The sequence below is a fragment of the Malurus melanocephalus genome, unplaced genomic scaffold (genome assembly GCF_030028575.1).
Source record: "Malurus melanocephalus ecotype Western Australia unplaced genomic scaffold, MMel_1.1 scaffold_98, whole genome shotgun sequence".
Classification (NCBI taxonomy): Eukaryota; Metazoa; Chordata; class Aves; order Passeriformes; family Maluridae; genus Malurus; species Malurus melanocephalus.
This window is the reverse complement of record NW_026623330.1, coordinates 1,207,928-1,223,570: the sequence shown is the minus strand read 5'-3', so window position 1 is coordinate 1,223,570 and position 15,643 is coordinate 1,207,928. Positions and strand designations below refer to the sequence as shown.

At 40.6% G+C, this 15,643-nt stretch overlaps 1 protein-coding gene across 1 annotated transcript; it reads left to right on the top strand.

The window, feature by feature from the left end:
* The first annotated feature begins 1,397 nt into the window (after positions 1-1,397).
* On the top strand, positions 1,398-3,675 carry COPRS (coordinator of PRMT5 and differentiation stimulator). The gene is made up of 3 exons (XM_057368799.1): positions 1,398-1,591; positions 2,086-2,325; positions 2,999-3,675. Exons 1-3 carry the CDS (start codon positions 1,507-1,509, stop codon positions 3,166-3,168), a joined length of 495 nt encoding a protein of 164 aa, XP_057224782.1. The 5' UTR covers positions 1,398-1,506; the 3' UTR covers positions 3,169-3,675.
* Positions 3,676-15,643: the final 11,968 nt, after the last annotated feature.

Genomic DNA, 15,643 nt, shown 5'->3' with positions numbered 1-15,643 from the left:
CAGGGTGACAAAATAACAAACTGGGCAATGTTTCTTGATTTTGCACTCAGAAACTGCTGCTCCTCTCAAGCAATCAATTCCAGTAACTTAACTAGCAGGAAACAAAGTTTGGAGCAGCAGCATGGCAAGATTGCTCCTGTGACCAGATCTGAAGTACATCTTGCTTTTTTTTGTTTCCCAAGCTTTTAGCCAGGCCATCTTCTATATCCCCACTAGTTCTCTGACAGAGATTTCCTTACTGGTTATCACTTACACCCTCCTTCCCTGCTGTTAGTCCCTCCCCTGAATCACTTCTTCCTTCTTCCATTGCACAATTAAAGGCTTTTAAGTACAAAGTTTGGAATTTTTAACGTCCAACAAAGCTAGTAACTCTACTATTTCAGAAAGTGGCCCCTTTTCCTTCAGCTGTTCTGGTTCCTCGCAGAACTTTTCCATTCTCTCGAGGAATAAACATTTTCTGAGAGCACATAGGCTCGACACCTACCACAGCCAAGGTGCTTCCTGTCTCCTCATGCTCTGAGCATGCTGCTACCACGAGGCCGGAAGGAAATTAAGTTTTGTCGAGGGGAAAGCTCCACCCAGCCTTGAGAGGTATTGATACTTTACAACTTCATGAGTGAAAATGTGCTTTGTCAGCGCTCTTACGCCTGCATTTCTCCCGGGTGCAGTCTGCRCCGCATGGCAGTGTTGGCTCATGATGTCGGAGGTCTTTCCCGCCSAATGGGTGCGGTGATTCCGGGGCTGTGCACGGTGGGCGCTGTGGGCGGGCGCGTTGCGGGCACGGAGCTTGGAGCGGGAGCAAGTCCCCAGTCTTTACCAGCCCCTGACCCCGGTGTCACACCCAGTCCTTGGGCACAGCCCGGCCGGCTGACACTGCCCGGGGCTGTCGGTGGTGCCCTCAGGCCAGGCCCGCGCTCGGCTCCGGAGGTTCGGGGGTCCCGGGGAGCGGCGGGGCCGCCGTGAGGGCTCGTCCGGAGTCCGCGCCCTGCCCTCGGTCACCGACCGCGGCCGCCGCCGGTTCCTTCTCGTTCCAGTGGAAGCGTGAGGAGAATTCGCCTTCCCTCTCCCTGTGCGCCCCTCAGAGCAGCTGAGGGTTTCTTTCTGCTCTCCGTCCATCTTGGTGCAGCCCCTCAGGGCAGCTGGAGGGTCCGGCCCGCTCCTTTCTCCTCGGCTTGTGGAACGGTTGATTCAGCTTTAGTACCTTTTCCACTCCTTTTGTGTTCATTACCCCTGCCGCTTATCTCAGAGGGGCACATTTGGGCCGCGTTTGTGGGGGGTGAGTGAAGAGCTGAGCTATTCTGTGTTTGATAATGCCAGGGGTGACCGATGGCAGCACCAGATTTGGCCATCCCTCTCTATTTGCCTTCAGAACTGAAAAGCCTGTTTGTTTCTAAACCTGTAATTCATCAAGGGAACAAAAGGAGGCGCTCGGGAGCACTCAAAKATGGTAGAGGTTTCGTGACCAATGACAGGTGTTACTAATTATTTWAAATTGCCTCGCAGGTGATGGCTGTTGCCAATAAGGCCGCAACCTCTGAGGGGAAAGAGCTTATAAATGAGGAAGAAGCTATAAGCTCGCAGCCCACAGAAGGTAGGACMAAACAAAGCAGACGGTGAATATTGAAACTTGTGCTTTACTTGAGWACTATACTTAAAACCTTTTGGTGTTATATGGGAAATGCCTCTTTAATAATGTAGTTTATTGGTGTATGCCTAGGTGTACTTGAATTTTTTTAAACCAGAACTTACCTTTTTATTTTATTTTATTTTATTTTTTAATACCTGTGGGTGAATATGGTGAAACAAGATTGCTGGGTCCTTTGCCCTAGTTTAAAGAGTGATTTTCCAACACCAGTCTGTGGAAAATCCTGATTTGGGCTGGTGTTATGGTCCCCTCATCCCCAGCATGTAAAATGTGAAGCCGCTCTGTAGTGATATTACATATATAGGAAACGGCATATATTTTAATAAGATTAATCATCACAAAGTACATTTGTGTACCTCTCTGAATTAGTGTTTGCTGAGCATTTAATGGTTCTGGTTTAATTTCTGAGTGTATCTGTTGGTGCTTTCTGTTGGGTTTAGAATGCTCACCGAAGAGTATTCCCAATGTTCCTGATGGCAAGTCTGAAGCACATGAATCTGCCTCTACTTCTCCCAATGAAGGGGATGTCAGTGGCTCTCCTGATGATGACTGGTGCAATACATACGGTGTCATGGATTTGTGGGATGAAGTCTCTGAGTCTCCAGGGCAGCAAGATGCTTCTGGGTATGAGGCGGAGGACTGGGATAAAGAATTGGAGGAGTCTACACGTAGTCCTTATGGTGAGTACACATTTACATGTGTTTCATTTGAATTTTGGATAGTAGATGGCTGCCCTTTTGCAGGAGAATGTGTTTAAATAACTCCATGTTCTATTTTGGGAAGCAATGTGTTGTGTTGACCTCATGGGTATGTGAACAATTTTGTTGTCAAATACAGAATTCAAAGGTGGTGGTTGGAGTTAAGATGAAACTCTTGCTTGAGCAATACAATTCTTAGGGATTGGCATGGTAAAGAGGAGAATTCTGTTTATATTGAGTTTTTCTGGTGAAGCAAGTTCCCAGTGGTGTATCTTTGTTATTCTGAAGCAAAAGAGGAAGGTACATGGAGTGCAGGAATGTAACTTTTTTTGTGTAAAAATTCTTCAAGAAAATTCAAGATTGTTCACTGTAATCCCTCTCTAGAGCATGGAATTCTTGGAACGGAGAATTAGTCTCTGAGTATGGTTTGTTGCTTTTACTGTAGTTTTTTTGGGTGGCTTTTTTTGTTTGTTTGACGTTGTTTGGGCTCTTTGAAGCTTGATCCTCCTAAATGGTAGTGCACATGATCAGTCCCATGGACAAAAGTAGTCTCCATAATAATGTGCTACATAAAGACTTCCATAATAAACTTCACTATACCACTACTTTTCTAAGTATCTCCCAYGGTTTAAACCTTTTATTTTATCTTCTTTAGATGCTGATGATTTCTGCTGTGGAAGCTTTGAGGAAAATAATCTTTTGGGCTCATATGTGTGGGAAGAGGATTGGTTTTACAACCCAATGTGTCGCCACACACCTTGTGTTGTTTTTCCACCACGAGTTAGAACAGTTGAGAAGGGCCAGTTTGATGATGCTGATGACTGAGGTTGACCCTGGTCAGAAATAAGTTTGGCTTCTGWGTTGGATTATATTCTTCACTGATTGAGCTGTGTCAAGTCCCGTGGCTTTTTTGCAGAGTTGGGCCTGAGGCCAGAAATGCAACACCATCTCCGAAGTTTTGCTTAGACTGTTTCTGAGCTGTTCATAAACTGATCACCCTTGCCCTGGAGACAAGAGTGCAGGTGCTGGGTGTMAGGAGTCAGTGCATTTCTGGAGCTTTTGTTTGTATTGTATAAATCTATGTTACTAATTGATTGAGAAGTATTTAATTTCTGAACTTCAGTTTGTTTGCCAGGCTTTGTCAGTTTTGACATGCTGATCCCTGTGTTTCTGTGTAACTTGTAGTTTTTTTTCCTTTCCATTTGATGCTGTCAGATTAGTCTGGATAGCTTTAATAACTCTTTCTTGAAGCTTCTCTGTTGTATTTCCATGTAGTTATAATGTSTGTTTGTGATTCTGATACTGCTATTTAACAAAATTAGCTGTGGCAAGTACAGAACGAGTTGTTTTGTGTTTATTTTTACATATTTCAGTATAAAGGAATTACAAATACGTAACATACATTTTGTAAATATGTGTTGATATATAGTGGGGCCTGCTCCATCCAGGCTTAAGGCTGCCTCCCAACAAAGATTTCTCCACATCAGACCAATTTGTATGTGGGCATATTACCCTGCAGTCCCACAGTTGTCTTTATTACATTCTCATGCAACATCAGATGTGTAATGACAAAGAAAATATCTCTGCTTACATATATTGCAGTAGATAATCTGTGTCCTGCAGACAGTAGTGAATTAAGGCTCCTGATACTGCTCTGCTGTTTGTGTGGTGGCAAATGAGGAGATGGGAGCACAAAATACGTGCCCGGAGTCCCTAAGAGAATAGCTGGAACTAGAATCATATCCTTCTCACCATTGCTCTGAAGTTAAAGGAAATTTTCYTCAAATGAAGYATATAAGTAGATTGAGTGGCTGGTSACCTGAGTAATGATAGTCTTCAAAATGCTCATGTTTCATTAATCATTTTTATCTGAAAAAGTTTTAATGGCTTTAGACACTGACTGAACTGGAGCACAGTACAAGGGGGTGATTTTTGGTTTTTTTTTTTCTTCAGTCATCCAGTGTATGAGACCAAAATAATTCATGCACTAATTTAGAAGGCGGAAGTGAATGACACAGTAATATTTCCTTAATATTTTCCTAGAGAGCAYGGGAGGACAAGAGCTTGGAAGACAAGAGCTTTTCTTTGCTTTTCTTTCAATTCCTGGTTATGTTTGGTACCTAGCAGTCAAAGCAGGGTGGAAGACTAGTGTTGAGTTTGCAGAGAGGGTCTGGTCTTTTATTCCCATATGATAGAGTAATCTACAGATTAATATTTYCATCAAAACTTGCTCAGTTATGCTAATAACTGGCTCATCATCTCGAGTAAAAGGGTTGATTTGCATTTATAAATACACTATTTAGAAATATAATTTGAGTGCAGATTACTGTTCAAGTAACAATAAACCAGTAAATTGTAAAAATTCCTCTGAAAACTACCCGGTTCTTCGGTGAGTTCATCCCTGTGCAGGTCCAGCTGTGGGTAACAAGACCCACAGCTTCCCTGCAGAGGGCAGCAGAAAATTGTCTGCCCTGCTTGGCGTGTGCTCAGCGCTGTGAACTCCCCGGGCTGGATTTCTAACGCTGATAGCAATTTAGATCAGAGTTCTGCATAGCCCCGTTCCCCAGTGAGGCTGATTCATGGCCCTGATTAGTTTCTCATTTTTTTTTATTTCACTCTGAAGTTATACTTACTGGACTGAAAAATTTCTCCCATGGCTGAGACAAGAACATCACTTGACTTCAGGCTTAATATATTTTTTTTTACTATGCTTGTGGGAGATATCCCACCGTATTCAATAAAGATGAAACTAATAGAATTCTGTGGAAGCAAACCCATCTTTTGTGGAATTGTTCTAAAAGGGTAACCAAAAAGTCTTTATAACACCGATTAGGATGATTTTTCTTCCTGTACAGTTCTAAAATTCCATCAGTCCTGAATCTTCAAGCCATTTTCCATGCACTTTATAAATCAAAGTGCTTTTTTGCCCTGTACCTTTAATTGCAATTAGTCTTTTCTGTCTCAAAGGCCTTATTATTTGAGGAGAAATTGTACTGAATGGCTGCCTTGCAAAGCTGTTTGTATTTTAAATGACTGTAAACCTTAAAGATTTGTTTTCAGCTTCCATTTAAGATTAAAATTGACACTACCCCCTCCAGCTTTGGAAAACCAGCMTTTTGCAGCAGACGTGCACCATTCTCTGTGGGGATATGTTGGCAAATACAACTTTGTTCAACTTGGCCCTGCTTGTTAGGGCAGGGACTTGATGTAAAGCTTGATCTGAACACTCAGACTTCAGGGGGATTAGAAAACCAGATGCAGGCTTCTCAGAAAGCATCTGCCTGGAAGGATTTGAAACCAAGCTCATGTATTCCAATGTTTTTGCGCTACAGAGTGTTTCAAATTCCATTGTGAGTCTTGCACCAAGCCTGTTTTGTGTTGATACAAGCATGTCATTCTAGGCAGGAATAGTTGCAATTAAAAACAACATAAGGTAACACATGAGCCAGCAATGCATACCAACAGCCAACCCTTCAGCTCAAATTGTTGGAGGGAACCGAGTGCCTATCACAGGACCAAGATCATGGATCTTGGACRTACACAAGAAACATAAATGGCAGTACCTGAATCAGATGGAAAACTTTCCACAAGTGCGAATGCTTTCTCAGTTAAACGCTCATACATCTTTAACAAAATTTCCCCTTTCTATACCCATGGTGTAAGATGCCATTCAAAGTACTGAGACCCTGTTTCAGGTTAATAGGTTTGCTGGGTTTGTGTTGTGGGGGTGGCTTAGCAGTGCCTTACAAGGCCCGGGTACAACTTTGAAGCTGTCCTTGCTTTTCTTCTCAATACCCCACTTGATAGGTAAAGATAATGACTGCATCCAGTAAAGTACTTCAGATTTGCTGAGCAAGAAGTTTTGTCTAGATAGTGAGGTGCTAAGAAACAAAAACAAGTTTTGCATTTTCTTTGAACRGTCAGCAAAGAAAGGAAAACTTGTTTTGGGTGCATCTGTTGTTTCCTTTGAGACCTACAGGGAGTGATTTGCAAGAGGAAATAATTGTAGGAAATGTGTTCATATTTCCTGTTGATAAGGTAGAACACTTAATTCATACATCAGATTGAGATAGTATTTTTTGCTTTTATATAAGCACAAAATCCAGCCCATTTTAGTGTCTTTAAAAGACACTCCTGCTTCACTTGTTTTGTGCCATCTTTTAACTGATGTGCTTTCATTTTTAAACTGAGAAAACGCCTCTGCTGTTGGGGGGACTATGCAAATAATTTCAGACTCAAGGAAAAATGCTGATGGCAGCAACTCATCCTGACCATCTGTTGCTTCCAAGGACACCAATGTAAATCCTTTTGTAACAAAGCTTGTTTTGTGAAGCTGGGTAAGTCTCTGTAGGCATGGGCCAGGAACTTGTGGTTCTGTATTGCAAACAGAGACATCGGAAGCCTGAGTATTAGAGGATAAATTTGTGGTGGAGTTGTTAGTCCTGGAGTACCAGCTGCTCATAACATAGCTTCCTAGCTTGGCAGGAGAAACTGGAACCTAGTGAAAAAAGCTGCAAAGCACACAATCCCAATAATTGGATTTAGTAATGAAACCACTTCCTTTAAACATTTGGAATAGATCTTCAGCTGGTACAAACTTTGGCAGCTCATTACCCAGGCAGAACCTCTGTCCCTGTATGTCCCCCTGTGCAATGCAATGTGTCATCTCTCAATCAAACCCAGGTTCAGTGTTTCATTATTGCTRTGGAATTTAGCTCTTAATACAATGGACTGTCTTTACATTCACTTTAGCTCTATTGATTTTCACAGAGCAAAACCAGTGAATGTGGCTCAGTGTCTGTTTATTTTTTAGYAGGTTGTTTTGGGTGTGTTTTTTTTCCACATTGGTGATGGCTAGTTTCAGGACATGTAGCTGAAATTTGCCTTGGAAAGTTAACTTTGGTGACTCAGCAAGTCTTGATTCTTTGGCCTGAATTTTTTTAATCAAACTTTTTCTGATCCTCCTGCAACTTAATGCATTTAAGACCTGGAAACACTTTTCATTGTTTGGTGCAGGAATTTACGAGTGAGTTGTATACATAAATTGTATATATTTGTGAGCCTGAAGTCTCAATTTATTGTTGTATTTCCCTCAAAGGGAAATATTTCTCAGTCCTTTCTGAGCTATTGGTCCTTTGTAAAACTTATATTGAGGAACACATTTTCTGTGACATGTGGGGTAGCACAGGATGCCAAGTTCTCATTGTGCTGCTTTGCAATTTTAATCAGTGTAGCTACTTTGCCTCCTGTTCCAGCAGTAAACAAGTTATTTAGTATTTCTACATCTACCTCAGGACTACTCCAAAACCTTCCYGTTCTCATTGAGGAGTTCCTTCAGTTGCTTAACACAATCTGGAAAATACGAAAATTATTTTATCTCAGATAAAGTAATATAATTTCACCTGTAATCTTCATCCAGACACCAGAGTAAATATGCCACATTGTAATATAGTCCTGKCTGGCTACAGTTGGTTGGGAATTGTGTAACTCCCTRTCCCATGTTACATGYTCAGATGTTTCTGGCGAAGTAAACWGGTGTGACAGKGAGATGGAACAGRACCTATACCCCACAGCAGACATTACAACCTCCTACTATGCAACTGGAGATCCAGATAGCAAGGAAAAGTCTTCTGGCTGAGCAGGTCTTCACAGTGTGGCTGACAGTAGTGTGGTAGAATTAGAATAGCAAGGTGAGACAAGAAACTGATAGTTTTGCCAGAAGCATGGGCAACAAATCAAAATGATTTGGTACAGGAATCTCAGTTGCTGCATGCTCCTTAGTACAGGAAGGACATGTAAGGGAAGYGTGCAAGTTCTGTTTCAGCTGTGRTTAACTCCTTATATCAAAAACTGARGCAGGACAAGTAATCTGAAATGAATGCACTGAGGTAGAGCCTGCAAATAGCCACATGCTGACTCAGCAATCAGCACTGTCTTGTGTACTGACCCTACTGGATTTGGTCTGGTGGGAATACCAGACCCTCCTTGCTCTCAGTGTTATTTTTATCAGTACCTTCAGTTCCATGTTCTTCAAACAGGTCATTATTTTCCAGGTTGAAACACCTTTTACCTTCTGTTTTGTTTAGTTGTAGCTTATCTGCATCATTCARGCTTGATTTGTTTGATTGGTCCTCTAACTCTGCAGCTTGCCAGACGTCTGGTCTTTTCAGTGGGATTGGTCAGACAATATCAAGACAGATAAATATTTCTCAGGCTGAGACTGCCTGTCTGCTAGATAAGAACTACATTTAGTTCTATTATCTGYACTTGTGTTTGTAAGTGGATTAGTTTAATTTGGTCCTTTGGAAAGAAGCGGGTAAACTATTCTTCAGACAGATCTTGGATTYGGTTTAAGGACAGGCTTTCTGATGTGGTCTGTGAAGTGCCTTGTAGCCCTGTAGGAATACTTTGTGTGTCTGGTTCCTGACAGCAATTTGGAGCTCTAATGATTGTGCTTCTAATTATGTACAGAGGTAAATTTTCAGATGAAAGAACGGGGAGTTTCATCATCTGTCCCATTAAGTGCAGTAGGGTTTCTGTTGTGCAGAGGAGTGACTGCCTAAAACTGGCACCTGATACCTGCAGCAAGGAGAAGGGTTTCTCAGGAARYGTTTCTCAGGCTGCACAAGGCAYCTTCYRTCCSTCCACAGTGTGYAACTCTGATTAAAGGAGATWCTGACTCYTCAAATGAGCCATGTCTGTCACAGYTTACRTTACTGTCATTTAYCTTTAATATAATTTTTCTCCCYMAGCAAGGGGGTAGATGTGAACATTTGTCCAGCATGTAGCAGAGTGGCTGGTCAGTGTTAGAGGACTGGGGAAATTGGTAACACCCAGCCTTTGTGATTGTGACTGCTTCCAGACAAAAGGGCAAAGTTCAGTGTCCTGCTAATGGACTTAAGTGTTCCATAATGGAGACTCCAGGTATTTGGGAAATGGCCTCTTCTGCTACATATCCTGTCAAGTTTGGGTTAGTTATTCCCATTCAGTTTACCTTGCTATTGGATATTTCGGTGGCTTTAATGCTAGCTTCCACCACAGTTCTGTCCTCCAGGCTTGGCAATAGGATTTCTCTGGTTTCAGGGTTTATCTCTATGGTTTGTGTTTCACTATCTGCTTGAATTTTCCATTTTGGAAGGATTCTTTTAATTTTTTACCCATTTTTGTACCTGCTTTTGTACCATCATTTTTTAGTGTCTGCTTCTGCTTCTGTTTCTAGCTGTAGTACTAAAATMCAGCAACTGGTACCAGGTAAAGGAAGGAAAAATGTTCTCTGTTAGGCAGCGTCCACCCTGTGTAACAGCTCGAGGACTGTATCAGCAGGGAGTGTGGGAGGACGCTGAGAGGAGGTAAATACGGGAGAACACAGAGGGTGCAGTAACTGCTCATTTGTACTGTGGGAGTGTGCTTCAAGTTTCACTTGATTGCTTCCTCTTTAATTGAAGCCTCGCCTAATTGAGCTGGGAGCTTTCCCTTCTCTAGTTCAGAGTACTGTGTGTCTTTTTTTCTTTATTTGCCATTTTACCTTCGACATGGCACTGATGTGAGAGGAATATTTATTTTTAGCCCWTCTTCCCATGATTAATCCATGCAGGTTCTGCTTGACGGTTCAATGCTATTTTAATGATGTAGGCAACAGCTGCTTTCTCCATGTCTTATCAAATATCCTCCATGTTCTAATAATAACAAAGAAATTTCTTTATTCTTGGCTATTCTGAATTTCCACCCAAGGGATATCATTGCATCTTTTCATGGGGACTGCAATCTAGGAATAGGTACTTGTGGGTAGCGAGGTAGATTCTGCTTTAAGCAAATAAGTATGATTGAGGATTTAACATCCATTTTATCTGGATTCTGTTTTCACACTTAGGATGGCAGGGCTAATATTTTTAACAGCTCAGTAGTTTTAACGGTTGTCTTGTTGCTTTGGTAAAATGATGAGTATACCAATCTGCTTTGCTATCAGATGCTGTAGGGATTGTTTAATTAGACTAATTTCTGTTTTCATTAACACTTCTATTAACTGTGTTTTAATGATAYTGTTTACAGATTCTTATTTTGTGAATTTTTTTCCTACATATTTTCTCTCATCCGTTTGGTTGCCTGTTTACTGTCACAAAATTGATGCTACAACAATTGTCTCATTTTTCAGGAGGTCTCTCAGTGATATTAAGTGACAAAATGTGGTACCTGCACTACTGGCAATGGTGTGCCCTCATGTCCATGGTCCCTCCCGAAGTAGGGTAGCCTGAACCATTACTCCACTAGAAAAGTAGGAAAAATCATGTAAATTGTAGCAGTTTTGGCATACCATGAGAGCCCAGAACTGTGATGGCACATATCCCAAATTCCTTCTGACTTTGTGTTCTCTATGCTGATTTTTAAGATCTGTCAGAGATGTGGTTTTCAGTGGACTCTGTCATATTTAAGATTGATCATAATTAACCTGGAGAAAGTTCTGGATTTGTGAAATAGTTGCTTGCTTTCAAGCTTTTTACAGTCTGCAGTATACCACAGAAGAATGCAGTTTATTCTTAGGCCTGGAAACTTATTCTACTACCTAAGTGCTTCATCAAATTCACTCGTAATAAATAGCRTGTTTTTCTTGCTTAGCAGTCTTATCTTCAGAAGTGAATTTAAGAAAGCATTTTGCAGGTGGATTTCATTCTGCTATAACATTGTACCATAGCTCAGTGCCAGGTTTATTCATTAACTTTTTATCCATACAGGTGCATACTTCTAAAATAACTTGGATTTTGAACAGTATCTGGAAGACGAAGTATTTTAGCTGCTCTTAACAACTTATGAGTTAGTCACCACAGAACATTGCCTGTTCTGTCTTCTAAAAAAAATGAACATTTGCAAACACTTCACTTGGTTTATAAAAAAATGAAGTTGTCAAGGACAATAACAGCAGAAGTAGAAACCACTTAGCAATTTTTTTTTGTCAAGACTGATAYGAAAATTATATTTGAAAGAGAGCTGTGTTGTAAAGCACCTGAGAGGCCACTGCTAGTAAAWGTGAATAGCTTCATGTATTGAAAAGCATAGGTCTGCTGGAAAATARTGGTTTGAATGCMAGTCTGCAACTTGACAAATTAAATATCTATTAAAATGTGTATTGAAAAAAAAAATTACACTGTTGCCATGGTTACCAAAACTTCCTTAKTTCCAGGGCTGCAGTGCATTTCACTTCAAAGAAGAATCCCTTTTYCCCCCTTCTTTAAGTATAATCAAATAGAACTTTCAGAAGTGCTTTTAATTTGCATGCATTAGTTGGTGAAACTTGTTGCCACAAAGAATCAAAAACCCAGAAATACAGCTGTTCCCAAAAAATATAYTCGTATCTTTGAATTAAATCTCATTAAATCATATTCTTTGGTTCTGCACTGTAGAGCAGAAGTGACCATCCCTTGGCTGGGAGGACACTGGGACTCACAGCAGCCCACTGAATGTGGGTAAAACTCTAACAAATGCTATTGTGGGTGTCTTGTGTGTGTTTATATGAGTGGCTGATGCCCAGTTTTTCTTGAAATGGGTTTTGCACTTTTGAATATTTTTGCTGTAAAGTACTTCTTTGAGTAGTGAATGAGAAAGGTAAGGGAGGAATGAATTTTATGGTCAAGCTCTGCCATYATTGTCCCATAAAGGCTCATTTCCTCTAAAGCTGCAGGTGCTGCCACCACGTCATTGTGGCCAATACAGGGGTTTTTGGAAAATGCAACCTGTTACGTGTAATGTGGAGGGATGGACATAAGCCCCGTGGTGMGATCCTGTTAGACAATACCTGTGCAGCTTTCCTCATGGAACTCAGTAAATGATAATATTAGYAAGGTTGTAAAAACAATACAGAGTGAAGTAAGGGAAATAAAACAGAGGGATTTTTTTGCTCTGTTGTCCTGGAATCTGCCCCATGCCAACAGCACATCTGCCCAGCCAAGGTCAGAGATCAAGTGCTTCTGACACTGCTTACTTCTGTCAGGGATTGTTCCCTTTATATGCAGGACAAAAGAGCCTGTGTTGAGGCGTTTCCATCGTGCCCTCTATGGTTATTATGTAAAGTTGACTCTCTTGTTGTGGCCATACATTTTCTGCATATTGCCAAACATTTTTTATCCCACGTGGAACTTCTGCTTATGGCTTTAATGTGTACATTTGAGTCTGTGTAAATAAGTAATGGAGGGAAACTATGTGCTGAATTAAGTCTGTTTGCTTTAGAGCTGCAAAGCTTTGTCCCTCAGGAAAACAATCTGTCAGGATACATGAAAGCATTCAGTTTGCTGGGAGTGTGCACATCTGGGTAAGTTACRGCATTTCTGGTGACACGATTCCCCATTCCCTTCCTGTGTGCCCTCTCAGATGTGGCTGATCCAGCTGGAGGGATGTGCAGTGCTGCATCCACAGAGGAGGAGGAGAAGAGTGTGGGTCTCTAATGTAGCACTCATGGCCTGATTTATTTTGATTTGAGCAGGATTGAGGAGTGCCTGAAGTGAAAGTGAAAACCAAAGGATGAAGTAACACTGACTATGACTTCTGGTTCAGTTCTGATATGTCCATTAGATCTTCTAGTCCTTATATCAAACTACTTATTTATTACAGGTGAAATATCTGGKTGGTTGCTGTACCAACCTTCCCAAGGTTTAGGAGTTGAATGGAAGATACTTGTTTTAACCCTTTGCTGTTCTTAGGTCCATCTGCTCTGTAAGAGGCTAGATTCACTTTGCATACTCTTAAGTTGGAGCAAGAAAACTGTATAATKTTGTGCACAGAGAAGAAAGGGATTAATTTTTGAAATTACCACAGTAGCCGTATCCTCTTTTTTGTATTAAATGAGCAGGGTACTGCTTATTTAAATTCTGCAAGCAGWTTTGAAAATAGCTGAAAGCTCTCACAGATCAACAGCATGCACTCTAGATAGATTGTTGCAAAAACAAAATGCTTCCCATAATATGCACCTTTCCAAGTACATACATTGGTCCATCCAGGGTGTATTTCTGAAAGAGCTTGTTCACCAATACCAATATGTTTGAAAGTTCAATTTTCTGGCACTTTTGAATCTGCTTCTGAACACATTCTGAGGGTTGGAAACATCATGTGGATTGTATAAATAAAAACACCAAATTGCCTGGGGTGCATCTGTGCCCCTTGCTGTGCAGGCTGGCTGTTTCTCTGCCATCAGCCTGACATTTTCAATCAAGTTTTTAATGGACTCCTGGGGCTCCCCCAGTTTCTGTTCAAGCAGAGTCTGGCACGAGTCTCCCCAAGTCCATAGCAATGAAAAGCTTTATTTTAGCTTTTGATTGTACAGAAATTTAGTGACAGTGGGAAAGAAAAAAACTGGTTGGATTAGTGCCAGAATAGCAGGAAAGAGCTGTCTTTAGAAAAAATTCATAACCTACATTTTATTTTGTCAAATTAGGAAGTGCAAAGTATAGGGCAACCAGAGATCAGAGTCCTCTGTAATCTTTTCCAGATTTTGACAGATTGACAGTTTTAATTAAGAATGTTTTGTTTAATTCATTTTGCCTTTACACCTGAGAGTGTTCACAGGCCTGTGCAGGTTTGGACTGCAATTCTGCAGGTTTGTTTTTTTTTTTTTAAATATAATTGTTGGTCATTAAAAAAGATTGAAGTAAATGTTATGAAGGCTTTTAATTTTCATTCCTGTTCAGGAAGTTCCCAGATCCCCTCTTAYGCTTACATAAGTTATTTTAAACAGTTTCTTATATTTTAAAACTTATTGTTCTAAAGGAAGAGTGAACCATAAAACCAAAACAGTAATTATGGGCATCTCAGTTCTAAATAAAATAAGTCATCCTGATTGTCTCTCCATGTTAGATTTGTAGCAGCAGCTGTTGTAAAAACTGGTAAAGGTTGAAGTCCTGTGATCTGTGGGAATAGATGTTGGGATTTTATATGGAGAAAGGTATCAATTAACTTCCTCTGTATCCTTCTGGGAGTTACAATTATTATTCCTCCATACAGTAGGTGGAGACAAAGACCTCATGAATTTTATCATGGTCTGCTCACACTGATTTTATTAGTTATGCTTGGGCTCTCCTGATTTTTGGTTTTATTAAATCCCTTTATAAAAGTAACAACTATGAAACAATTTTATTCCAAAATTTGTTAATTTATATTCACATTAATGCTGTAATTATTTTGCCTGCTATTATTGGTAAATTGAAATTGGTTCTTTCAAATATAGGAGGTGATTTGGGGATTGATCTGTGAAACCTTTCTGTGTAGGTTCAGCTCTGTCTTAGGCCCAAAAATTCAGAGGTCAAAGCACGCCCAGGACTGACTTCAAGTTTGAACATATCTTGAGATTCCCAGTGGTGTGGGAGTTGGAGCTCTGTGCAGRCTGGAAGATTGAGGTGTGGTCTGCCTGTGTTTATAAAGTGAATTTATATGTGTATGTGTGTTTATATAAACCCAGTGCATGTTTACAGGTGGGTGTTTGTGTGCTTAGAGCATGTTTGACTGCACACAGAATATGCCTTTGGCGGCTTGCCTCTGCCTAAACTTACCTGAAAATTTACAATGTACTTTGGAGTAGTGAGGGCAAATGGACTTYAATAATAAAGTGGGAAATATGGTTTCATTAGCTTTTCAGAGCGAAAAGGGAGTTTGCAAATTTCTCAAATGYTGGGTGACTATTTCAAGTCATCTGTAGATGTATTTTTATTTAAATCTTCTCCTCAATATAATTTACACTGGGCTGTTAGTACTSTGTAATAGAGGGAGTTTCTGCCATATGCATCACGCTGTGTACACTGAAGTTGAATGAAAGAGTCATGCCAGTGATGGATTCCCAGTTATACAATATACAATAGTTCAGGGTAGATTTCCTGTTACATTGGATGCCAGGCAGGTTGCCTTAGGAGAGAAGACTTTGTCACATCTATTCCTCATTTTCAGCTAAGGTTACACTTTGGCAAAGCCGTGTGATTTCAGCTGATCATGGTGAGATTTACTGATCTCAGATTGCTCTGATCAAAGTTTCTGTGGTTCTTAAAACAGAGAATTTACCTAATGAGGTTATTTGTGACAGTGTAGATTCAAGGCAGCAAAGTGGAGTTTTACCCAGTAAGGAGCATAGAAGAAGAGCCCACATATCAGGGTAAGATCAGATACCTGAACTTAGGAGCTGTTTAAGCAAAATTTTAAGAGGGATTTCTATTTCTTGCTGCGTCAAAAAATTTGAGAAGGGTTGTTATCAAGTACCTCTGTTCCTTGTCTGCCTTTGAAGGATTTGCCTTCCGAAAGGAATACTTGGGATTAGGCAGGAGAATTTGTT